The sequence below is a fragment of the Acipenser ruthenus genome, chromosome 2, assembly GCF_902713425.1.
Source record: "Acipenser ruthenus chromosome 2, fAciRut3.2 maternal haplotype, whole genome shotgun sequence".
In the NCBI taxonomy this organism is placed as follows: domain Eukaryota; kingdom Metazoa; phylum Chordata; class Actinopteri; order Acipenseriformes; family Acipenseridae; genus Acipenser; species Acipenser ruthenus.
The window spans coordinates 2,144,513-2,170,330 of record NC_081190.1 but is presented as its reverse complement, the minus strand read 5'-3'; the positions used below and the strand labels follow the sequence as shown (position 1 = coordinate 2,170,330).

The 25,818-nt window shown below is 45.2% G+C and overlaps 1 protein-coding gene across 6 annotated transcripts in view; it reads left to right on the top strand.

Moving 5' to 3' along the window:
* Window positions 1–25,818, top strand: part of LOC117403532 (rhotekin-like) — a 128,191-nt gene that overhangs the window by 82,254 nt on the left and 20,119 nt on the right. For all 6 annotated transcript variants that reach the window (XM_058986147.1, XM_058986139.1, XM_058986143.1 and 3 more), the window contains 9 exons: window positions 7,802–8,001; window positions 8,892–8,953; window positions 10,000–10,053; window positions 10,731–10,848; window positions 13,245–13,469; window positions 13,882–13,976; window positions 17,072–17,178; window positions 17,795–17,926; window positions 22,701–22,866. In XM_058986147.1, the coding sequence (XP_058842130.1) occupies window positions 7,802–8,001; window positions 8,892–8,953; window positions 10,000–10,053; window positions 10,731–10,848; window positions 13,245–13,469; window positions 13,882–13,976; window positions 17,072–17,178; window positions 17,795–17,926; window positions 22,701–22,866 (1,159 nt within the window). The remainder of the gene's footprint in view (window positions 1–7,801; window positions 8,002–8,891; window positions 8,954–9,999; window positions 10,054–10,730; window positions 10,849–13,244; window positions 13,470–13,881; window positions 13,977–17,071; window positions 17,179–17,794; window positions 17,927–22,700; window positions 22,867–25,818) is intronic.

Below are 25,818 nucleotides of genomic sequence, written 5' to 3'. Positions count from 1 at the left end.
TTCATTCAAAAAAAAAATCTGTCGGTTTGCCTTATTAAAAATAAAGGAAAGGAGAAATGGCCACCGGGGAGCAGGTTAAGATTCCTTCTCTGGTTCTGTCACTCGAGAGGCGAGATGGGCACTGCCAGCAGTACAAGCCTCTGCAGAAAGAGCATTTCAGATCCCCGGAGCGTAGGACTGCATTTTTAAGGATGTGAGGGGTTACTGGGGCTTTGAAACCACAGGAAAAATGTAAAACATATCTGAATTCCCCACGTCCCAGTCTTGCTTCAGCCGGAGCCAAGCAGGAGTGGGAACAGATGCAGCATTGTGTATGAAGAAACAACTGGTGAAACTGCTGGCTCAGGGTTTCCTGCTTTCCAGAAAAAACATCAAGAGAGATGTGCTATTGCAAAGCTATAATTCTATTTCAACTGAACTGTTAAAACCATCCTCCAGGGATGACATACTGCACTGCGTGTGATTAGCAAGTCTGTATCATGAACGTCCACGAGCGCAAGATTGCATTAACCTATCTGTCTCTCTATCTGTCTCTGCATCCATTTAAAAGGGTATTGACTGTCTAAAAGAGTTATCCAAGTATTGATTGGCTTCCTGGTTTACTTTCTCATCTCAGGGATGTGCTGAGCTCATTCTGAATTAAATCAGCAAAGCGATTTTGTAACAGGAACTACGAAGCAGAACGAAGAGTTCCTGAAGGTGGCCTCCTCCTAGTCTTTGTTAGAAGATCTAAAAGAGCTTAGAATCTTTTATAAAAACACACACTATTAAAAAGTGTATTAACAGAGGCATTCTTTTTTATTTAGTAAGAAAACCCTGTGGAGCAGATGGGAATGTGTGTCTGTCTGTCTGTCTTATTGTGTTATGTTACAACAAGTCCCGAAGTCTTATCCACAAAATTAAAGTAAACTCATAAACTACAACATAGGAACAGAGTTTGGAGGAATGTGTTTGGTTGGTTAGTAAGGTCCCTGTTTGCAGTGCCTGCTCCATGGTGCATATTGTGTTTTCCCCCAAAAATAATGGTTTCTCCTGAATGTTGGAATTCATGCTTTTTTTGTACAGCTGTGAAATGATTGCTGTATTCACGGTTGCCGGTTTGGTCCGAGTGGTCAGAGCTTTGTGGTTTCAATACCAGCTCGGCCACTGACCTCGCTTTGACCTCCTGCAGTAGAAGCGATTTAGCTATTCTGTAGGGAAGTTTGTGTTGTGGAGTGTGCTGGTCGAGGCACTCAAACAATGACAGCTCTACAATAAATACCAGCGCAGAAAACCTGCTTGAATATGGACCACTATTGTATTTAAGGGGGTCAATAAATCCCACAAACTGGGGAGTCAAAGGTTTTTCGGGTCCTCATTACAGAAATGTGCTGATTGTGTCCGTCTGCCCTGCTCTACGTGTTGAACACGATTGCATCTTCTTCAGTATAGACGTTTCGGATTGCCTGTCTGTAATCTCTTCAACCCTCGATTTGATTCAGATGTGGTTATGAGGACCCTTGGTTTGTTTGATTATATACTCTAGACATCATGAAACTCACTAACTGGCCCCAGTTCTGCAGAGGAGTGCAGTGTGTTCTGCCCTTCCCATCTGCAGAGGTGCTGGCTAGGGTGTGACACAGCTGTGCTCCGTGCTGCCGTGGCAGGAAACCCCAGCTAAACAGCACAGGAAGTGACTTCACAACGGCCCACTTTATTCAGGAGCTGTGTCCCAGTTCTAAATCTGGCAGGACTGGGTTTCCTGTTGGCCTGACAGCCTGCAATCCTGAAACCCTGCAATCCTGCATGCAGAAAAGAGGCCACAATCAGAGACAGCTCAAATATGGATCTAGGGCAAGGTGGCAAGGCGTGCTTTATTCAAGGGCTGATGGAGCCTTTGGGATTTTATACATTTGTTTCTCCTTCATAGAACTGGCAAATTGAAACAGTGTCTAATTTTCATTTTTGGAAACCATGCATCCAAAGCGGTAATAAAATAAAGGCATCCAGCAGTTACCACTGTTCTGAATGATTCAGTCATCCCATACAGACAAGTGAGCCTGAAATTCGATCAGTGGTAAAAAGCACAGATTCTTCACTGTGTTAACAGCACCCAGTGTATTTACAGCCACAGCTCTCTGCCAGTGTACTATATATGTGTAACAGTAAATGTATTTCTTGTACTCCAATGGCTTTTAATATGGTGGGGGCACTTTGAAACTGGCTGTGTTTTGGGTTAAGTCATAATGTCAACTGTTAAACTGGGCACCAGTGCTGGTGTGAACAGGTATGGAAATAATACTCCTATTGCAAAGAAGTTTCTCCCTTCCAGGTTTTAATATATGCCTGGTTAGCCACAGTGTATAGGTAACAAGCGCAGGTGTCTTATTAAATTGATCGTAAAACCAGGAATGGATCAAACTTCTGTGCAATGGGAGTCTTATTTCTGTCCCTGTGTGAACTGTAAACCCATCCTTTACAGTAGTTCAGTATGAGAGTCGAGACTTCTCTGTGCTGTGTCTGTCCACGTCTTCATCCTGCAGCCTGCCAGGAATTAACCATGTGGCTCCGAGCCCCCCTGCCATCTGCACCCCACCACTCTCCTAATGCACGCCGTCTGCTCATCTTGTACTTCCAGTCTGGTGGTGTAGTGGATTGAAATGAGAAGCAGTGTCCCGGAATGCGGCTCAGGAATGCATGTCATATTGCATGTACTCAGTGTAGTATAGTTATTTATTTGTTGTTCTTTGTTTCTTTGAGACTAAGCTCCTTGAGGTGCCTTTAGCATGAAAGGCGCTACAGTATATCAATGTAATTGTTGCTGATTGTTTGAGATTTCTGATTGTGAGAACAGTAAGTGGCTGTGTCTGTCTTGCCAAAGCCAGGATTTATGATTTAAATGAGTTACGAATGGAGTTTACCTTCTGTACAGCATGTCAGCCTACACTATTCCCAGCTTAGTGGAATCTATATCATTGTTGTTCTTCAGCCTTTTAGTTTTTATGCCCTGTATACTGTAGTTGGCAGGGGAGAGCTGGGACCAGCAGCCAGCCTGGCAGGGGAGAGCTGGGACCAGCAGCCCTGAGGTCCGCAGGGAAGGAGGCCAGTTGAAACAGCCTGCTCCTTCAGGAGTCTCAAACAGGGCCGTTCTGCTGACAGCAGCCAGTGAAGCAGGTCCCATGCCTGTGCAGCATAGAGAGACACGGCTTGTCATATTGTCATACACTGTGCTGCAATCTTTAGGATAAAATGATGTACCAAGCGCATGCAGCCACTGAAGGAAAGTTAGCATTTAGAAAGTCGCAAAAAAAAAAAAGTAACATGATACAAATTAGTGTAAAACCTCCTGAAAATTAATGTTACAACCCAGAGGACAAAACAAATACACGGAAACTTTAAAACCTTAGTGCACAAATTCAACTTACAGTACAATCCCCTAAATCAAATAGTTGCTGTTTGGAGCGGAAGGAGAGGGTCGAGCTGGCTAGCGCTGTTGTCAAGCAGTGGTCAGGAGCACTCCTGTGACGGGCGGTAATGCAAACCTGAGGCTTCCAAATCCAGCTGGGCTGCAAAGTAGGCCGTCCAGCCAGAGCCAGCTGGAGAAGCGCGAGCAGAGCTGCACTCGGGTCTGCCAAGCTGCGGCTGTGCAAACCATACAATGTTTAGTTCAACATCCCTTCATGACTGGGGAATCTGAAAGCGCTGTGTAATGTGTAGAATCTGTCCTGCTTAATTGGTGTCCTCATTCTTTTGAAGTTTGTGAACAATAAAGATTGCAACATTCGATAGAGATCAGTATTTAACCCCTGCACTCTCTTTAAATTCCAACTGGGGTGAGAACGCTAGTCTGGCGCAAAATCCCTCCATCCATCCATAAAACTTGTATGTTGGTACTTTATTAAATATCTTCAAAAATAAATGAACTTTGACTGCCAGAATCTGCATGTTTGTTGGCTGTACTTGGCATTGCAACATCACTACTCACAGTATGATGGTGTCATCTTTATTGTGTTGTCTTAAAGTGTATCTTTTGTTTGAATCTACAAGATGGAGTGCATGTCTAATAGAAAGCTGGTTCAGTAGGAGTGAACTCCATTTATCATCCCTCTGCACAGAGACACTCACACACTCGAATCTGAAGCCCTGCACTGAAAAACCCATTACAGATGAACCTTTTCATTGAGCCACATCTGCAGTCATTTAGAAACCTCACGCTCCATTAACTGAATCTATTATTTGCAAGTCTACTCGCCATTTAGCTCGGCAGGCTCCTGCCCTGGCAGTATAGCACGCTCGGCACGTTGTTAACCAGCCTGTTCATGCAGGCTGCTTGTATAGGGGCCACCCGCACTGCGGGCGCACAGGTGAGCAGGGTGTTCATACTGCCCGTGTCAATAGGAATACGGCAGCAACTTCGCGTCCCAGCATCGCCTGCCTACAGGGACACTGGTACAGCTGAAGCTAACTGCTGTAATAAACCATGGTTGTGGACTGCGGTGCAGTGAGACTGGTGAGAATGTTTTGCAACTGTAGTAATCTTTAATGGAATTGCAGTGCAGTCAAGCTACAGCCTACTACTGTTTGTGGCAGTTGTCTTCATTATAATTGTACTTTTTAAGCAATGGGTCATTTCCTGCTGAACTGGACCAAGGGGTTCCCCTACATTCCGCAGGGAGGGAAATATAACTCCCATTGCATAGCAGTTTAATCCATTCCTGGTTTTACTATGAGTTTAACACACTTGTTACCTATACATTGAAGCTCATAGTAAAACATCTTATTTCTTCCCTGTTGACGTCAATTCATTCTCTTGAAACAAGCTTTAACAATAATGCTTTTTTTGGCATCGATAATTTCCCACATGGAGAACAATAAATACCAAAGTAATTGGCTAAATACACGTGGTATAACACATGATTACCCACTTCGAACCATTGTTTTGCTCTCCCTCTCTCGCTCTCTCTCAGACAGTGTTGCCTAGAATTGACAGGAGGCAGACTGCCCAGGTAGTGAAGCCCCTGTAGGTACTCGGAGCACAGTCTAGCTGCTCGCTCTCCGGGCTCTCTGAGAGGAGACTGGATCCTCTGGTACTATTAGCAGCTGTGATCAGGGTTAGCTGTTCTGTTGGAGTGAAGACAGGCAGCTCCATTCGTGACAGGCTGCAAATCTCACAGCAGTAAAGTGTCCAGACCGACTTACAGCGAGCTACAGTAGTGAGACAGATTGTTTTAATCCTCTTTTAAGCACTTGAGGGGAGATTAGTTGAGTTATGGAACTCAATTTCCTTGGCTCCGTTCAATAACTCACCGGGATCCCATTGGTCTGATTGAGGGTGAGTGAGTGGAGGGGTGAAAGGTCCAAGCAGAGGGCAGATGTGGAGGCCTGGGGGCCATTCATCACGGGGTGAGCTGCAGAAAACACATTCCTTCACGTGCTCTGCTGCTGCTTAATTACGTTCGCTTGTTTGTGTCTGTTTGCTTATTTTGAACATGAGGCCACGAGGAAGTAGATGAGTGTTCCTTGTTTTAAAAGCGAGACACCGTTTGCTAAAACCAGTGTGATTGCAGGCTTTGCACTAGCTGTGCACCCTATCCTGGTCTTCAGAACCACCCTTCATTTAGATATATCGTAATCAGGTGCCATGCAACTTGAGTTCAGGTCTACTGTAAGGTCCAGCCGTAACAGGTTACTAATTTAATTACCTTTTTTTTTTTTCTGCAGAGCCTGATTGCTTAAATTCCCGGCTAATAAATTAATTATATAAATATAAACAATGACATTACCATCAAAACAAAAGGAGCAGAATGTAAAATCCATTTTAAACCTAGTAACTATCAGGACCCTTAAATGAGAGAGAAAGAGTACTACTAGTTCATTCAGGTGCAGTCTAGTTATTTAGGTCTAATGGAACACAGGGTTAGAGGTTAGATGTTAATAACTGAAAAAGCTGTTTTCACAAAGGCAGTGCTAGCAATTGGTAAAAGTTGCCATGGCAATACCTGGTTACCTAATGTTTCAAGTTAGCTAACTGGAGGTGAACTGCCATCCTGTAGTGTGTACTGAACTTGCCTGTCTCCCCCATCAGGGGGCCTCTGTTTCTACACACGTCTTTCCTTTGATCCCTTCACCCCACACACTTTCTGATTGGCTGTTAGGCATTAACTCTTGTATTACGAGCATGATGAGCCGCAGTGTTTAGGTAACAAGCTCAGGTGTGTCTAATTTAACTCATAGTAAAACCAGGGATGGCTCAAACTGCAGTCCCTTGCTAAGGGCCTTTGTAGCGTGTCAGTTTGCTGGAGGGCTGAGGGGAGAGCGTTGATACAGGGCAGCAGCGGCTCGGCAGCGGACCGCAGGCAGTCCTGGTTTGCCTGAGGCCTAGGGGTTTTCAGATTCAATTTGGGGGCGGGAATGGATAATGAAATAAAGCAACTTCTCAGCAGCTGCCGTCCGTGTTCATTTTGAGGCAGAGCGGAGCAGGAACAGCGGAGCTCTGCTTCTCCCTGACCTTTCAGTGATGGAAAGCCAGCCTGTCGTTCGCCTGGAGCGCTGGCTCTTTGTTTCCTTTTGATAAGAACACAGGCTTTCTGGATTTGATTCGGAACCTTTTTCAATTCAGCCTTGTTTCTAGTACTGTGAAATTAAAGAGTACACGGGGGTGCCTGGAAAATGGAATTGATTTTATATAAATTGTTGAAGTGAAACCAGACTGTTATGTTAAAACAGTCATTTAAAAACTATATAGAATGGCTCTGTATGAGATGCTTCCACACTGCAGCCCAGAGCTTTCGTTTACTATAGATCGACTCAAGCCCACTGCCTTCCACACTGCAGCCCAGCACTCTAATCACTGAGCTAATCAAACCCACTAGCTTACACTTTGTGGGACATATGGCAACCAAAAAAAAAACAACACTGTCCATATCCTGTTCTTTGTCTGCTCGTCACAATTTGATGAAGCCGTGACCTGTTTGCTTTCCCAGTACTCCCACCTAACTCTGAGCTATTGAAGGCTATATCTCGGGAACCCCCTGTCCAGTCTGATGAAACATTCATTATGAGATGCTCTTCCACTACAGGAACCCTAACCCTACTGTTTCATGATCCCAACACCTCAGTGTGGTACTACCAGTTTGCTTTAGTTTGTTTTCATTGCCGGTGTTAGTTGGTGCTGTGGCTCCCAATCCCCTCAAGGGGGCGCCCATGAGTGAGTGATACAGTAAATGTTTAAAGTGCCTGTTTTGGTCTGGTCTCTGCTGTAGCTGCCTGCTCAGCCCAGCTCCTGCTTAATAATTCAGCTCTCTGTCTCGCTGTGTGTCAGACACTCACTGCAGGGTAGCAGCCACGGGGATTCATAGAAAGATTGGCCTCATGTCTTCATGGGGTCGTGGGCTAAGGCAGGAGAATGCTGAGGTTTTATTAGAAGATATTGATGAATGACACCACTGCTGAGGCCATGTCCCCATGTTGAGATTTTGAAGAATATGTGTGTCAAAAAAATAGCCTGTTGTACATTCATTTTAATTAGAGTGGCTCTTCCCCATGCTGGTGTGCGGATGTGAAATTAGGTCCGCTGCATAGTGTTGCATTTACAGCAGCTGATTATGGTTTACCTGCAGTATCATTTGTGTCATATTTGCTGTCTTTGCATTTCTTCCTAAAGCAGAAAACTGCCAACTTGAGTCTTTTTCAATCTCTTCCAGATGTTTCTTATTGCATTTATCAAGTTGTTTTTAGAATGTCTTGTTTTATAGTTTTGGCTGCAAAAGATGCCTCCCCTGACCCCCATCCCATTGCTCACTGTTTCTCTCACTCTCTGCAGGACAGCGATATCCAGAAGAAGATCGACTATGAGATCCGCATGCGGGACGGGGCGTGCAAGCTGCTGGCTGCCTGCTCGCAGAGGGAGCAGGCCCTGGAGGCTGCCAAGAGCCTGGTGACCTGCAACGCGCGCATCATGGCGTACATGGCGGAGCTGCAGAAGATGAAGGAGGCCCAGGTGATGCAGAGGATGGCCCGCAGGTACTGCAGGGGGCGACAGGGGGCTGCCCCTTTTAAACGCTTACCATAGTAAAAGCAAAGTGTAATAAAGCAGAGTGAAGGTATGGTAAATTGTAGACAGTAAGCGTTGTAAAGAACAGCAAGGTATGATAACGCATATTAACAAGCACGGCAAAGCAGGGTAAATAATGGTAAATGCAAATTATAACCATGGGAAGAGCAAAATACTGTGGTAAACTTTTATAAGGGGCATGCTGTAGGTCAGGGCTGCCCATACAGTATGTAGCTCATTGTGCACCACACTGTGACGTATCACACTTTCATTCAGTTTGTAAATTGTTTAGTTTTTTTTGGCTGTAAGAACCTGGTACTCGATATGGCTCTGCTGTCGGTGAAATACTCTGTGCTCACTCAGGTGGTTCAGTTCAGGTTCAGCTTGAATTATGATATGAAGTATCAGTCCTCGACTGTGGTGCTGAGGTCACTCGTAAAAAAGGGGCATCTTCCAAGGGCTAAAATATTTACCAGGTCTGAACAATGATGTAATCTGAAAAACACGATCGATACATGAACAGAATTGTGTTTTCTGGAGTAGGTTTAAAGGGTTTTAAAAGAGATCAATGTGGCATTGCTGTGTTATAAATTATTAAACCCTGTTCATTCTCCCCCTTCTCTCCCCCTCTCTCCCGTCTCTCCTCCTCTCTCCCCCTTCTCTCCTCTCCCCCCTCTCTCCCCCCTCTCTCCCCTTCTCTCCTCTCTTCCCCTCTCTCCCCCTTCTCCTCTCCCCCTCTCTCCCCTTCTCTCCTCTCCCCCTCTCTCCCCTCTCCTGCTCCTCTATCCCCCTTCTCTCCCCCTCTCTCCCTCTCTCCCTCTCTCCCCTCTCCCCTCTCCCCTCTCTCCTCCTCTCTCAGACCCTCGGACTCTAGCCCCATAGATGACCGGCTGCCCTGCAAAGGGAAGGTTGCAATCTCAGGTAGGACAGCGGGAAGCCATGGCATGAGGTCTCATTCCAAATCTCCAAATGCAATGCAAATTAGTCATACTGCCCGGATTACCAGCCTCACCTGAATAAAGCAATGGCACTTCCACAGATCTCAGAATCCGATGTTACTTCTGCAGCCCTGCGTCGGCACTGGGACGTCATTTTTCATTTTCCATTGACATGACATTTGGAGTCCCCCCACCGCCTCCCCCTTGCGCGACGGCTGGCAGCCCGACACGCTCCCCGCTGGATGATATTAATGATCCGCTTGCTCACTCATCTGCTTCTTGTGATCACGCATCAGATAGACCATGGGTTCCTCCCTGTGTCTGCTGGCTTGTTTCTATTTCTATTTCGTGCCTCTTTATCCTCCCCACCCCTGCCTGCAGCCTCCTGTTCAAGCTGTTAGGCTTAATGGTGTAGAGGTGTCATATCACAAGATCCAGGCCTTTACTGACAGTGCGCATTAACTGAGTTTTGTTTTTTTCTTTGTGATTTGCCTTTGTCTTCCGTTGGGGTTCTCTTTAAAAAACAAAAATAATAATAATTAAAAAGGGTTTCCCCCAAACAAATAAGAACTTCTATAGTAGCATTTTTTGGGTAAAACTAAGAATTCTTTATCGATTATTATGATGCGTAGCTGCTGGGACGGGGGATGGAGTAAAGCCATGTACTGTACACACAGTCGGGCAATCTGTAGCATGTTATGAAGAGGGTCAGAAACTGGATATATGTCATATGTACATTTTTACATACATGGAGGAGTACTTTTCATGACACAGAAGACTGCTCTAATCTTGCATTTACAGCCCTGAGGGGTGATGCATGGTTATCTCATGCTTGTTTAGTTTGTACAGCCGTGGCGGGGCGGGGTGGCGGGGTGGGGGTGTTACTGACACTTGTTTGTTTCTGTAATGGGGGCAGTGTTCTGGTCGTATACAGAGCAGCTCTCCAGGGTGCTGTCTCTGACAGTATTGCAGGTCAGGATGGTCTCTCTGATGCTTGTGACATGCTGCTGTTTTTCTGTGCCCTGCCAGATCTCCGAATCCCTCTGATGTGGAAGGACACGGAGTACTTTAAGAACAAAGGAGGTAAGGCTGGCTTAGAAATCACACCTACGCTGTACTGCTGCGAAATAGGAGAAGACTTGTAGTGAAGCACACCTGTCACAGGGAGCACACTTCATTCTGCAGGCCTTGACAGCTCAGCATACATCCCAGCAGCTTGTAGACTCTGCTGGCTATGCATGCCACAGAAGCAGTAAAGAGGAAGTGCTTGCCACACACATTGAGGTCTCTCGACACAAAACACAATAGCATCACTAACACATAGAAATCAAATGCGACGGCTGACGGCACACGTTTCGGAGGACGCGTTTGTCCATCTTCGTCTCTCCCGAGTCAGCGCCGGGGTGGCAGCAGTGAGCCGGGTTGAAATAATAAAAATAATTGGGCTTTCCAAATTGGGGGAGAAAATGAGAAAAAATAATTGCTGAAAAAAAGAACACATCCCAGACATACACCTGATATTTCTATTGATATTGTTTGTTTACAGGTGGTTTAGTTAAATACAGGCTGGAGATAAACCTGTATTCATTTTCAATATGACACTTGATTCTGTATTTATCCTTTAGTTGCACTAAATCGTTTTTGTTACATTAAACATTCATGAATAGAGATGTACTCTATTAAATCCTATGGTTTTATGTAATAACATTGTAATAGTGTATTGTATTAATACTGTAATTGTGGTGCTGGTTCTCCTGCAGACCTGCACCGCTGCGCTGTCTTCTGTCTGCTGCAGGTGGGAGCTGAGATCTACGACACAGACATGGTGATGGTGGACCGAACGCTTACAGATATCTGCTTTGAAAACGGCATCGTCTTGTGAGTCGCTCCCTCGCGGTGTAATGCTGAACAGCTGCTCCTGGAGCACCAGGGGTCATTATGTAATGCTGAACAGCTGCTCCTGGAGCACCAGGGGTCATTATGTAATGCTGAACAGCTGCTTCTGGAGCACCTGGGGTCATTATGTAATGCCGAACAGCTGCTCCTGGAGCACCTGGGGTCATTATGTAATGCTGAACAGCTGCTCCTGGAGCACCAGGGGTCATTATGTAATGCTGAACAGCTGCTCCTGGAGCACCAGGGGTCATTATGTAATGCTGAACAGCTGCTCCTGGAGCACCTGGGGTCATTATGTAATGCTGAACAGCTGCTCCTGGAGCACCAGGGGTCATTATGTAATGCTGAACAGATGCTCCTGTAGCACCAGGGGTCATTATGTAATGCTGAACAGCTGCTCCTGGAGCACCTGGGGTCATTATGTAATGCTGAACAGCTGCTCCTGGAGCACCTGGGGTCATTATGTAATGCCGAACAGCTGCTCCTGGAGCACCTGGGGTCATTATGTAATGCTGAACAGCTGCTCCTGGAGCACCTGGGGTCATTATGTAATGCCGAACAGCTGCTCCTGGAGCACCTGGGGTCATTATGTAATGCCGAACAGCTGCTCCTGTAGCACCTGGGGTAATTTTTTCAAGCAGTTTTTTGTCACATTTTTGGCTCGAATCAGATGGTTTTGTATGAAAATGTCACCGGAAAAAAGGGGGTTCAATAGTGGCCAGGAGCGGTTGCCTTTTGTCTCTCCACAGCCTTTAGTTTCACCACTAAGAGCTACACATACATTCCAAGCCTGTTATGAGGCTTACCTGATTGGCTTTAAAGAGTCCCATATTGAAATAAAACAGTAATGATGATGAGAAGGATTACACTATGTAACACAATTTTTGTTCCTGGGTAGTAAGTGTTATTTCCTAATTGCTTATGCCTCAAAAGTATAGAAAATGGCTATTATTCCCCACAAACTTTGCTTTTGTGACCAGGAGTGATATTTTGAAATTTACCTATTTCCACTGAGAAAACAGGCGAATTTGTGTCTTTATGTTCACATAAAGTCAGAAAAAAACAACATATGAATCCAAATTAACATGTATTTATACTAAAGTAATACAAAAATGACTACAAAAGATTTAGAAGTGAGTAGTTTTTCGAGATTTATGATTATACTGTAAATCACTTTCACGAATCAGCCCCCAAATATAGTCTCCCATCATGTTCTCGTTATACTGTCCTTCATTGACAGCTCATCCAGGAGCCTCAAAGCCGTGCTTCTCCATAATGGTAACAAGTACCCGTCTCTTCCCCTGGCTCACTCGGTGCACCTCAAAGAGGATTACAACAGCATCAAGACCTTGCTGGACGCCTTGAAGTATGATGAGTACGGCTGGGACCCCCGGAAGGTGCTGATGCCACCACTGCACATCAAATTGGGCCTTATGAAACAATTTGTCAGAGCTCTAGATAAGGAGTCGGCAGGCTTCAAGTACCTTCAAGACTTCTTCCCTAAGCTGTCTGAGGCAAAGGTCAAAGCCGGTGTCTTCGTCGGACCACAGATGAAGAAGATCCTGGAGTGCAATGAATTCCCCAAGAAGCTCACTAGTAAGGAGAAAGGCGGCTTGGAACAGCTTTGTCGCAGTGGTTTGGGGCTTCCTGGGCAATCACAAGGCCGAAGACTATGTGGAGCTGGTTGAGACTCTGGTGAAGAACTACGGTACAATGGGCTGTAGGATGTCCCTCAAAGTCCATATCCTTGATGCTCATCTTGATAAATTCAAGGAGAACATGGGAGCGTACTTGGAGGAGCAAGGCGAGCGCTTCCACCAGGATATACTGGACTTTGAACGCCGCTACCAAGGACAGTATAACGAGAACATGATGGGAGACTACATTTGGGGGCTGATTCGTGAAAGTGATTTACAGTATAATCGTAAATCTCGAAAAACTACTCACTTCTAAATCTTTTGTAGTCATTTTTGTATTACTTTAGTATAAATACATGTTAATTTGGATTCATATGTTGTTTTTTTCTGACTTTATGTGAACATAAAGACACAAATTCGCCTGTTTTCTCATTGGAAATAGGTAAATTTCAAAATATCACTGTCCTGGTCACAAAAGCAAAGTTTGTGGGGAATAATAGCAATTTTCTATACTTTTGAGGCATAAGCAATTAGGAAATAACATTTAATACCCAGGAACCAAAAAAAAAAAAAAAATGTGTTACACAGTGTAATGAAAAGGATGGAAAATGGACATCCCCCAAAAAGCATTTGCTCTGTGGAAAAAACCTTTGAAAACCTGCCACAACTGTACTGAGGAAAGCATTGTATTTTATTGTGCCCAGGATGCCAGTGTTTTTAACCCCTCTCTCCCCCCTGCAGTAGTGAGGCGGGCCCTGGGTTTCAGTTGAAGCTCGACCTGTACAGCTGCTGCACGGAGGAGGAATTCTCGATGGGCAGCACACCCAAGAAGCTGGCGAGCAAGCTGAGCAGCTCCCTGGGGCGCTCGTCAGGGAAGAAGGTGCGGGCCACGCTGGACCCCGGGGGGAGCAGTCCGGTCAGCAATGGGGGGGGCAGCCCTCTGCTCCTCCCTGCACCCACCGTGCCGTAAGTGTGACAGGGAGAGACGCTGCTCATTCAGAAAGGAGGAGAGGAACAAGTCAGACAATATAAACTGGCAGTACAATACATCATGTAATGTTGGCTTCCTATAGCGTTATAAAGGTTTACCACAGTACTAGCACAGCAAAGTGTAATAAAGCACAGTTAAAGCATGATAAAGCATAGGTGAGCACTGTAAAGCACAGAGAGGTATGGTAAAGCATATTAATAAACATGACAAACCAAGGTAAAAATGCATGGGGAAAGTGCAGAAACACCACGGTAAATGTTTATAAGGGATAACCCGGCTCCTGTGATGCTTCTGAGAATGTCTATGAAGGGCAGGGTGGCTTACAGTACAATGTGCTCAGTCACGGGCGTTCATCTTTCCCTTTGTTTTTTGTTGTGTGTCCTGCAGTGGTCCGAAGTACCACCTCCTCGCTCACACCACACTGACCCTCACCAGTGTCCAGGACAGCTTCCGAACGCATGACCTCACCATCTCCGGCAACGGTAACCACTTTCACAACCTTGGAATTGGAATCAACCTGCAGTCATAATAATACCAATAGAAATAGTAATAACTTTACTGTTTCAGGTTATAGAGGAAGTAGCTTTATTTATTAAATATCTTCATACTTTAAGCACAGAACACAAACCAGGATTTCTGAGATCAACCAGCTTCTTGGAACCGGACGAGCACTGATGGGACGAATGGCAATGGCCTCCTCTCATTCATGCATTGTCTTATGTTCTAATGTGAAGCACTTTACCTTCTTATTACCATTACTCAAATACTTAATTAATAAAATAATGACATAGGTATGTCGTAAGATGCTTCTATCTGAGTTCAGGAACTCATTAATACAAAGACAGAACTGAAGAGCAGCTCTTATTCAAAGCACCTTAACGCAGACTTTTATACGAGACATTTAAGTATGTAAGCTCTTTCTTTCTGTGTAAAGATGTGGAGAAAGTTATCCTGCTCCGTCATCTCCTTGCTTCTCTGCTTCTCTGCCTCTCTCCCGCTCTCCCCCATTTCTCCCCCAGCTCTATCCCCTGCTCTCCCCCATCTCTCCCCCCTCTCTCCCCTGCTCCCCCATCTCTCCCCTGCTCTCCCCCATCTCTCCCCCTTCTCTCCCCTGCTCCCCTTCTCTCCCCTGCTCTCCCCCATCTCTCCCCCTTCTCTCCCCCATCTCTCCCCTGCTCCCCCATCTCTCCCCTGCTCTCCCCCATCTCTCCCCCTTCTCTCACTCATCTCTCCCCCTTCTCTCCCCCATCTCTCCCCTGCTCCCCCATCTCTCCCCCTTCTCTCCCCCCTCTCTCCCCTGCTCTCCCCCATCTCTCCCCTGCTCCCCCATCTCTCCCCCTTCTCTCCCTCATCTCTCCCCCTTCTCTCCCCCATCTCTCCCCCTTCTCTCCCCCCTCTCTCCCCTGCTCTCCCCCATCTCTCCCCTGCTCTCCCCCATCTCTCCCCCTTCTCTCCCCCCTCTCTCCCCCTGCTCTCCCCCATCTCTCCCCTGCTCTCCCCCATCTCTCCCCCTTCTCTCCCCCCTCTCTCCCCTGCTCTCCCCCATCTCTCCCCTGCTCTCCCCCATCTCTCCCCCTTCTCTCCCCCCTCTCTCCCCCTGCTCTCCCCCATCTCTCCCCTGCTCTCCCCCATCTCTCCCCTGCTCTTCCCCAGCTCTATCTAGTGTCGGCAACATGTAGTGCTTTATACTGACAGACTGTGACAGACTGTGACCTGGTTGCCATGGTGATTGACTCTGAGAAACATACAAGTCCACAGAGAGTGGCTTTAATGGAGTCGTACATCACTGTACTGAACACACTAGGGAGCAGGCAGCTTTGAGCACGGTCTCCGTACTGTCATGCAGTGTGAGTGCGTGTGTGTGTGTCCGTGTCTGAATCTGTGTGTGTGTTTGTGTGTCTGAGTCTGTGTGTGTGTGTGTGTGTGTCTGTGTCTGAGTCTGTGTGTGTGTGTGTGTTTGTGTCTGAGTCTCTGTGTGTGTGTCTGTGTGTGTGTGTCTGTGTCTGAGTCTGTGTGTGTGTGTCTGTGTCTGTGTCTGAGTGTGTGTGTGTGTCTGAGTCTGAGTCTGTGTGTGTGTGTGTGTCTGTCTGAGTCTGTGGCTGTGTGTGTGTGTGTCTGAGTCTGTGTGTGTGTGTGTGTGTATGTGTGTGTATGTGTGTGTGTCTGAGTCTGTGTGTGTGTGTGTGTCTGAGTCTGTGTGTGTGTGTCTGTGTGTGTCTGAGTCTGTGTGTGTGTCTGTCTGTGTGTGTGTGTGTGTGTGTGTCTGTCTGTGTGTCTGTGTGTGTGTGTGTGTCTGTCTGGGTGTGTGTGTGTCTGTCTGGGTGTGTGTGTGTGTGTGTGTGTGTCTGAGTCTGTGTGTGTGTGTGTCTGTCTGTGTGTGTCTGTGTGTCTGTGTGTGCGTGTGCGTGTGTGTGTGTGTGTGTGTGTACAATGTATACATGGATGTTATAAAAGAAGCCACTCCACCAGATGAAGTTTATTACTGATTGTGTTTAGCGACTGTAGTGATGAGACACGTGTAGTGTAGTGGTCTCTGGAACAAAACATTCCAGACTCATTAACCTGGCAGACATAAACTTAATTCGACTTTCCCTTTAAATGTCATGGTGACAAATCTTTATAACAGCACATACAAAGTGAAACAACAGTCATCAAATTGTCAGCAGTAACACAGGCTGACGGATCGTGAGAGGGAGTCCTGTAAATGTGAAGGAGTGGGATATGGAATGCACTATTGGAAACCATCTGTATAATGAGCCCTGCTTGTCCTCAGTCTCCCCTCCCCTCTCACTGCCTCGCCTCCCCTCCCCTCCACTGCCCCCTCTCACTGCGTGTCTGCTCACAGCCTCCCCTCCCCTCCACTGCCCCTCTCACTGCCTGTCTGCTCACAGCCTCCCCTCCCCTCCCCTCCACTGTCCCTCTCACTGCCTGTCTGCTCACAGCCTCCCCTCCCCTCCCCTCCACTGCCCCTCTCACTGCCTGTCTGCTCACAGCCTCCCCTCCCCTCCACTGCCCCTCTCACTGCCTGTCTGCTCACACCCTCCCCTCCCCTCCCCTCCACTGCCCCCTCTCACTGCGTGTCTGCTCACAGCCTCCCCTCCCCTCCACTGCCCCTCTCACTGTCTGTCTGCTCACACCCTCCCCTCCCCTCCCCTCCATCGCCCCCTCTCACTGCCTGTCTGCTCACACCCTCCCCTCCCCTCCCCACCACTGCCCCCTCTCACTGCCTGTCTGCTCATACCCTCCCCTCCCCTCCCCTCCACTGCCCCTCTCACTGCCTGTCTGCTCACAGCCTCCCCTCCCCTCCACTGTCCCTCTCACTGCCTGTCTGCTCACACCCTCCCCTCCCCTCCCCTCCACTGTCCCTCTCACTGCCTGTCTGCTCACACCCTCCCCTCCACTGTCCCTCTCACTGCCTGTCTGCTCACAGCCTCCCCTCCCCTCCACTGCCCCTCTCACTGCCTGTCTGCTCACACCCTCCCCTCCCCTCCCCTCCACTGCCCCCTCTCACTGCCTGTCTGCCCCCAGCTTCCCCTCCTGTCCACTGCGTCCCTCTCACTGCCTGTGTCTGTTGCAGAGGAGAGCTCCTTCTGGCTGCCTCTCTATGGCAGTGTGTGCTGTCGTCTGGCCGCCCAGCCCTTGTGTATGACCCAGCAGATGATGGCCGGCTGCCTCAAGTTCAAGGTGAGTGCAAACGCTTAATAGAGACGCTCTGTTCAGTGCAAGGCGATAGGAACCCCTGTGGAGAGTGCAGGATCCGGACATGCTGATAAAGCAGCAGGTGTAATGTTGCAAAGTTCAGTTGTGTTATTTCATGGTACATTTTAAAATCTGATGCAAACACAGCCCTGGAGTGAATGCAGAGTGAGTCCGACTCATTGTCTTTTTTTAGCTACCAGCTGATTGGGTAATAAAACATTTTTATGTAAGGCCCGCCCCCAAGTGGATCCCCTGGTAAAGGCACAGCCGCAGTGTGACTCGTTCTGTCAGGGGAGCGCATATTTCAGTCCTGGCTATGCGAAGTCGCTGGTCTTCGCTGGGGAGTGTTACAGTGGCTTTGACGCTCCCGCGGGGAATGAAAGCAAAACCGGCAGGGGCTGTTTCTCCTCATCATACTACAGCGCACCCTGCTGGCCCGGTGAGCTCAGGCAGACACCTGCAGGGCTGGCCTTTATCCTCCAGTGGCCGGTTGCTCGCTGACATCCTTTCTCGAGCTCTGGGTGTAAAGAGGTATTGATTTGTTTGGCCCAGGAGAGGACAGCATGTGTGAATGAGCATTTTGTCCTTCTCTCTTTCACAGCAACAGGTGGGAGATAATCCAAACTGGACAAAGATCTACGGCGTCTTGAAGGGAACAAACCTCTTCTGCTACAACCGAGCGGAGGACGTAGAGGCCAAAGTAGAGCCCGCCTTCACCATCGCCATCAACAAGGTAGGCACTCCTCATAGCAGCGCCTCCCAATGGCTGGGAGGTGTTACTGCAGCAGGGCTAGACAAAGAAGGCTGATTCCTAGTGTTCAGCATTATAGTGCACAAGAGGACTGATCCTCAGAGGGTTTGGGATAAGTTGTATAAAGGCAGGGACGTCACTAGAGATTCATGGATAGGGGGGCTAAGCCTCTTTTAGGGGGGTCTGGGCATACTCCCCCAGGATTTTTTTTAAAGCCCCCAAAACGTCTTTTCATCATGTATTTTTAGAGTAACAACGGGTGTAAAATCGATCAAAATAAGGGTATTTTTGGTCAAGGTTGGCTAAAAGTATACCTGTCTCATAGTTTGTGTTAGACACTGATCTAATATGACTTACTTAATATGACATGCTCCCTCAGCCCTGTCAGCCTCCAGCTTCTTTCCCTCATTCTTGTCTGCTGTGTTTTGACATGTATTGTTATTAAACTCATATTTACAATAACTCAAGGCTTAATAGGTGATTAATCAGTTGAAGTTTTCATTTGTTTGTTTGAACTGGTAAAATCTTCATTTCTCACCGGATTGGCCTTCGGCAGAGCTGCTGGCACTGCCTCTCTTGAAGAATTCCCGTATATCCATCTAACGTTAGTCGTTAGCTAGCCTACAGTTGAGAAATTGAGGATAATACAATGACATTGTGATCAACACTATGTCATTGTATTGACTTGTATAAACCGTGAGAACTTTGTATTGATCTAATGGAAGGAAGGACCTTGAGTGGAGCCGAGTAGCGTAATTGCAGTATTTGGCCGCTAGGTGGTAGTGTTCCGGCGCTTCAGAATAGGGGGAGAAACCCAGTGCAGACTTTGTGTCAGATGCACAGCTCACACTCACAGGGGGGTAGCAGCAGTAGCAGCAGTAGTATTTATGCTGACCCATTTTAACTACATTATATTGTAGTGCTGGGACAAATATAGCTTGAAATGTATTCGTTGGCAAAAATACTCCTATTCCTTCAAATAACAGGATTTCTAAATGTCTAAAATATATTATAAATATATGAACCAGTGCATAGCTCCTCTCCTGTACAGGACAGTGTTTCTCCTTTCATGTCTTTTATAGGTGATTTAATGGGGTACCAGGATTATTTTACTCCTGAGAAATTGGTCCTTTTTTTATTGTAATTTGGTACGAATTATCCAGCTAATTAAAAAATGAATATTCAAAGCTGAAAAATCCATATTCGCCCCAGCACCACGATATTGTTTGTGTCAGCAGAACATTACAGTATTTCATTTTCCAAAGCATTTCAAAATGTTTTTGAACAGGGCTGGGTAATCCTTTGCATTTCTGATTTTATCAGTTTGTTTTTTTTTTCTTAAGAGAATAACAAATGAGCACAGATTTCAGATATCTTGTATAAACAGGACCTACTTCATTCCTGTGGATAATCTATGGAAGCTTTTGCCTTTCGCAGGAATTACTCCAACAAATACTGGAGTCGTCATTACCATCCTCGTTTCTACTATTATTACTATTATTATCTTTATTTCTATTATTGGTAATATTACTGGTAATATTATTATTATTATTATTATTATTATTAGTAGTAGTAGTAGTAGTAGTAGTAGTAGTAGTAGTAGTAGTAGTAGTAGTAGTAGTAGTAGTAGTAGTGTATTTATTGCATTTATATACCACTTTTTATACAAAAGTATTGCAAAGCATTGTACAGTAGTGGGGCAGCAGTGTGGAGTAGTGGTTAGGGCTCTGGACTCTTGACCGGAGGGTTGTGGGTTCAATCCCCAGTGGGGGACACTGCTGTTGTACCCTTGAGCAAGGTACTTTACCTAGATTGCTCCAGTAAAAACCCAACTGTATAACTGGGTAATTGTATTTAAAATAATGTGATATCTGTATAATGTGAAATAATGTATAATGTGATATCTTGTAACAATTGTAAGTCGCCCTGGATAAGGGCGTCTGCTAAGAAATAAATAATAATAATAATAATAATAATACAGTACATAGCAGAATAAAAGAACAAACCACAATACATTTGTATAGCATGTCACACATACAACTGCCACAGTCAGAGCATTTAAATAACAGTATATACATAATACAAAAGCAGCAATTTTAAAGTTACTAAGATAAGAAAGCCTTTTTATAAAAGTGTGTTTTTAGTCTTGACTTGAAAACTCTAATGTTCCCAGCTTCCCTGACAAACGAAGGCAGATCATTCCATAATTTTGCTTTTTAGGAATAACCAGCAGCCCCGCATCCTGTGATCTCAGAGTGCGGTTTGGAAGATACAAGCTCAGTAACTTCTATAAATATCTAGGTACTAATCCATTCAGGGCCTTGTAAGTGAACAACAAAATCTTAAAATCAATTCTAGACTGCACAGGGAGCCAGTGTAAAGTAGGAGGAGGGGGAGGAGGAGATGGTTTTGTTTTTATTGACACTGTGTCAGTTGTTTGAGTCTATTCATTGTTTTAGTTTTTTATTGGAAAGCTCTTGAAAGAAGCTTTAAAATGACAGTAACGCTGCCTTGGTCAGCCTCATGGACAACAGTGATGTCAAAAGTCATCCAAATGGTAATTCTTGCAAGCTTCAGACACGCTGTCCTTGAGGAGCTCTTCTTTACTGTGCAGCATGATTGTCCTGTGCTGTCATGAGCGATCAATACAGTAGCAGCTGAGACTGAAGCAGCTTTAACACCCCTCATACTGACCCGTCTCCTGGAAGCTGCCTGTGCATTTCTAATGCCTTTTCTCCTGTCAGCGGTCACCGAGGTCAGTGCTGTAAGGCTGTGGTTTTCCCATGCTTTCACCATGGTTATACTATGCAATTACCACAGCTTACCAGGTTTTGCCATGTTTTTAAATATACTTCTCCATAGCTCTTCAGACTTTACAATACTGTGTTTTACCATGCTTCCTCTATACTTCCCACTTTGCCATGCTTTTACTATAGGAACGTTTTAAAAGGGGTTTCATGTCTTTGAGGTTACTTAGCCCTGCTGTACATGTAGAGGATTGAAAACTTCTCATCTGATGTTCCCGAGTGTAGCCCTGGTGCAGGCAGTCAATATCGGAATAGAGTCGGAGCCACATTGATCAGGGGCTTTACTCCAAAGTGCAATAGGCAGCCTTGTTATGTGATAGGCAAATAAAACTGTGTGTATTTATATCATTAACTCAGCAGCAAGCACCCCACAAGGTTAATACAAAGATTTTTTATACAAAAAAAAACAACCTGCAAACGGTCCCCCGTCTTCTGCAGTCTGTATAAATTACTGGAACTTTTAACAGACTAGCTGGGAGGGTTAGATTAATTGCCAGCTCTGAAACTGGGAGAGCTGTCAGCTAAGCTCCACTTCAGTGGATTTTATTTTATTTTTTTAAAAGGCTTTATATTACCTGATATCTTCCTGGGGCTAAGCAATGGCCCTTTTATAGCTTTCAAATGTTTATATATCTTACCCTTTTCTGATCACAGTTCAAAGTGACATTGAGGGCTGTAGGTGGTCAGTTACTGTACAATGGCAAAATATCTTGGTCTATAGGCTTTCCAGTAAGCCCCTAACTTTCGATGATCTGCTGAAATATAGTTAGTAATAAGTGGAGCCTTAGCGTTTACCGCCATCTAGTGGATGTATAATGTATTACATTCAATCAAATTTAAATTCAATGAAATTAAATTCAACCATGCTAGTGTGTGGTGCTGAGGATTTAATAATGACTAAGTAAATAATAGCAATGACACTATTCTTACTGCCGTACAGAAATACTATAGTACAATATATATTGGACAGTATGTATAATATTAGTACCAATACTAATGTTTCAGTTTCTTCTCTTATTCATAATACAATACAATACAAATGGCATCCCAGAGTGCTGTACAAAGTTAAAAGCAAAACAAAATAGCTCATATATATATAGAAAAGCATGTTAAAAAAAGTATGTTTTCAATTTAGACTTAAAAGAATCCAGTGTTTCGACCTGCCTAATGGTAACTGGAATAGAGTTCCACAGCCGAGGAGCACAGCCACAGAAAGCTCTGGCTCCAGGTGGTTTCAGTTATTGTGCACAGGAGTCATTCTCTGGTTTACTGCAGTGAGAGGTCGGGTTGTTTTTATTGATCTGTATTGAAGGACTGGGGAATTGAAGCCTTGTTAGTAAAAGCTGGGGATCTTATCCATGCTAGAATCCGATTACCCTGGACTGGAGTTTATCCAGGGAACCAGGACTAACACACCTGCTCTGTTTCAAAAGATGATTGATTACCTGAAAAAGAGTCCACGAAAATAAGAAGTATACCCAAGTACAGCTTACGGTCTCGTCTTACACCTGTTTATGAAGTGCCTTGGAGAGGGTCCGGTGTTGGACAATCAGCATTTATTTACAGTGCCCCTATGGCATGGAATAGGACCAGAGTATCCGGGATATGATCAAGCATCAGATAACTAACCAGGATGTATCAGCTAAGCGAAGAACAATGACTAACACTCCATGTGTCTGAATGTGTCGGTTCCAGGAATTATCACAGTGTGAATGTTTCTTATCCCAGATTGAACGTATCAGGTTGTTTTTTAGACTGATGTAGTTTTTAATGAAGTGAAATTACTGTTTCTTGTCATCCCAAAAGCTTTGCATCACCTTATAGAATGAACTCTTTTTGCTGTAGGAACACCATGATGACAATGCAATAGCGCCGCCCTGATTTCAGTTTGCTTGCCTGCTTGTTCAAAGTGAATTCATGCAATAAGCTCTGGCGTGTGTGTGTTTCAGGAGACGCGGATCCGTGCAACGGACAAGGACCTCCAGAGCGGGGTGCAGAGCATCTCCATCACAAACCGGTACGGGGGCGAGGAGGTCATGCACACCCTGGTGGCAGAGAATCACGATGACACCCAGCGATGGATGCAGGCCTTCTGGCAGCAGTTCTACGACATGAGTGAGTCGGCACTACAGACTTCAGTCCCTTCATGTTTCAACATTTCAACTTTAACATGCTGTACTGGGAGTGTTGGTAACGAGAGCTGCACAAAATTCCATTTTTTTGGAGGAGACCACCACAGGTGAGATCTCCATGGTTATATTGAACCAAGGCTGGTGAGGGTTTAGTAAAAATGCCAGAATATCCAGCAGAAATAAGACCATTTTGTATACGGAGCCCCAAACAAGTCGATGGATCCACACGAGGTTCAATTTGTCTTTATCAGCGTTTCTAAAGAGTAGTGCTGTGTGCTCACTCAGCCTGCCCTGAGAATGGGAGAGGAGGGCAGTCATTGGAACAGCACGGTGCTCAGAGGGTGCTGTTCACAATGGGGTTTGTGGCAGTGGAAACACAGCTCTAGATTCATACCAGGCACAGAAGGGCTGGTCCCTCATACAGTATTGTTATTGGATGCTGGAGCTGCACAAACTAGGGTTGCCACCTGTCCGTGTTTGACCCGGACAGTCCTAGGAATTGGCATCTGTGTCCGAGTGGCAGGAATTAACAAAGCCAGACACCTTAATGTCCGGTTTTAAGTGCAACGCTTAAGAAACACCAACCTTCATTTAATATTTCCTTTGATGTACCGTATAATGGGACATTTTGGAGTGGAATTTATTTGGGCATTATTGGCAGTTTGGATTGGATTGCCAATAATACTTCCACCAATCAGAGTGTGGCATACAATGTGCGATCCCACCCTCCTGACAGACTGGTGGTATGCAGCACAGGTTAAAGAAGCACGCGCTGGATAAGGGATAGAATGTGTCGGAGTGAATATGAGAATGGCAGTGATGATGAAGCCAGTTTGCTTATAAAAAATAAACACAGACCAGACATTTGCATCAATGGATTTAAGAAATCTGGAATTTATGATGCGATCAGAAACTCCGAGGCTGTGTAAACTGTGCCTGCTACTGGGGTAGTGTAGGACTGCTCAAGGGGTTAATTAAGTAGCAGCCAAAATTGTTTATGCCAGACTTGTTAGAAAGTCTGTAACAATGGTGCAAATTTGCTTTGGATTGTTACTGTCGATACGTGGAGATTCTATTATTAAGACACCCACCTTGCAGGTATTGCAAAGTCCCTAAACAATATGTTAAAATAAATGAGTTCTGCAGCGTATTAAAAAAAGCTGATTCTGCTAGTGCTTGCTAGTCTATTAACCAGCAGGGTAGGGTTGCCAACTCTGACTGAAGCTATTCCGGGAGATTTTTTTTTTTTTCCCAACATGATGTAATGTCATTAATTGTGCTGTTCAACCTGTTTACAATATCAAGCCATCATTGTATTGTGTGTGGGTGTAAGGAGTGTAAGGGTGTAAGGAGGATTGATTAAAAAATGAATTATAACTATGTACCGCCATTATGAATCTTGAATAAGAAATATTGCAAAACTAGATTAGCTCAATAATGTATTAGTTAGCTAACATTACTATCGATATGATCATTTTATTTCAGAGATCGGATTTCTTCATGTTTACTCATCTTTGTGAGTATTAGTTTGCTAGCTACAGAGCACCAACAGTGACTAGCTGTAAACTTTAAACCTTCATTCTTAAATGCTTAATTAATTATAATTAAATGTTATGTTGTTTTTATCTTAAAGCTGAGTCGTCTGTGGGATGTCGTTGCCCTCGGCTTCCTTCCTTTTAAATCTGTATTTCAGCTGGACTCTTGCGGCTCTAAGCAGTTCTTTTAAGAGAACTCCTGAAAGTCTGCACAGGACATATTGAAGTTCAATTGCACCTGCAGCTCTGCTTTCACAACGCTATCACTCTGTTTCTGGCCTTGCTCCACAGCTGTGCCATTAAACTGAAAACTCTCTCGCAGTAGGCATTGGATACAGGAATGGAAAGTGCGAAAGAGACCAATTTCAACATTGGGCTGTCACCACTCTCTGGCATTTGTCTGAAAACCTCCACCCATCCCTGATCTATTTCCTTCTCCTTTGACACAGTCTCTCCTCTTGATTGCTGTAAAACACGGTAGTCATCATACAACTTGTCAATCTCGATGCAGAGTGCTGTAACAAGAGTCTCAAAATCGGACCATTTCACATCGTTGTCGAGTGAGAGCACTGCCATTTGTTTGAAAACCGATGTTTCGAAATCATACCATTTCTCCAGGTATCAATGTCTTATCCGTTTCCTCTCTGAATTTTCTGGATGGAGAGATGACTTCAATGCTCTCATCCCATTTTTGCTTACATGACATTTGCACCCCACTTGTATCAGTCGGTTATTAAGCTGTTTGAGTTTCTGATGCGCTGACCTGTCTTTCCCAAAGTTCACAGAGGCATTGTCAGCCACGTAAGAAGTCACAGTGTTAATGCTGAGATCATTCTCCTGCAGAAAATTGGAGATCCGTGTCGCAGTTGCCTCACTTGTCTCGTCGTTGTCGTTGTAAAAATCAAGCAAGCCATGCTTAATTCCCTCTGTCGTAGAAAAGTAATACACGGTTAAAGGGAAGAATTTCTTATTTCCCTTGTTGGAGGTGTCAGATCCACCTGAAAAAAACTGCACCATCCAAGTCCTGAAGCAAAAGTTATTGCAATTATGGTGCCAAAACACTCTCTGTTATGCTGGTTGCTTACGTCCGTCCACAAGACATTTTTCTCACAATTTCAGAATCAGGTAAAATTCTTGAAAGCATTTTGTTTGCACAGTCTTGGCTTGCATAACTTAAATGGTGCGAAAGACTGTGGTTAACTTGCCCCACTTCAACCACGGTCACCAGATTTTCTTGGAATGAGTCTCTTTTGGTAAAAAAAATGATGTGATTTCTTTTCTGTTTCTCTGATTCCTTGTGTTTTGTGCTCCCTGTGTGGCTGGTCAGCGCTCCTCTTCCCTCGTATTTCACCGAAACCCTGTGATGACATAGAATGCATTCTGCTGTAACCGTGTCGATT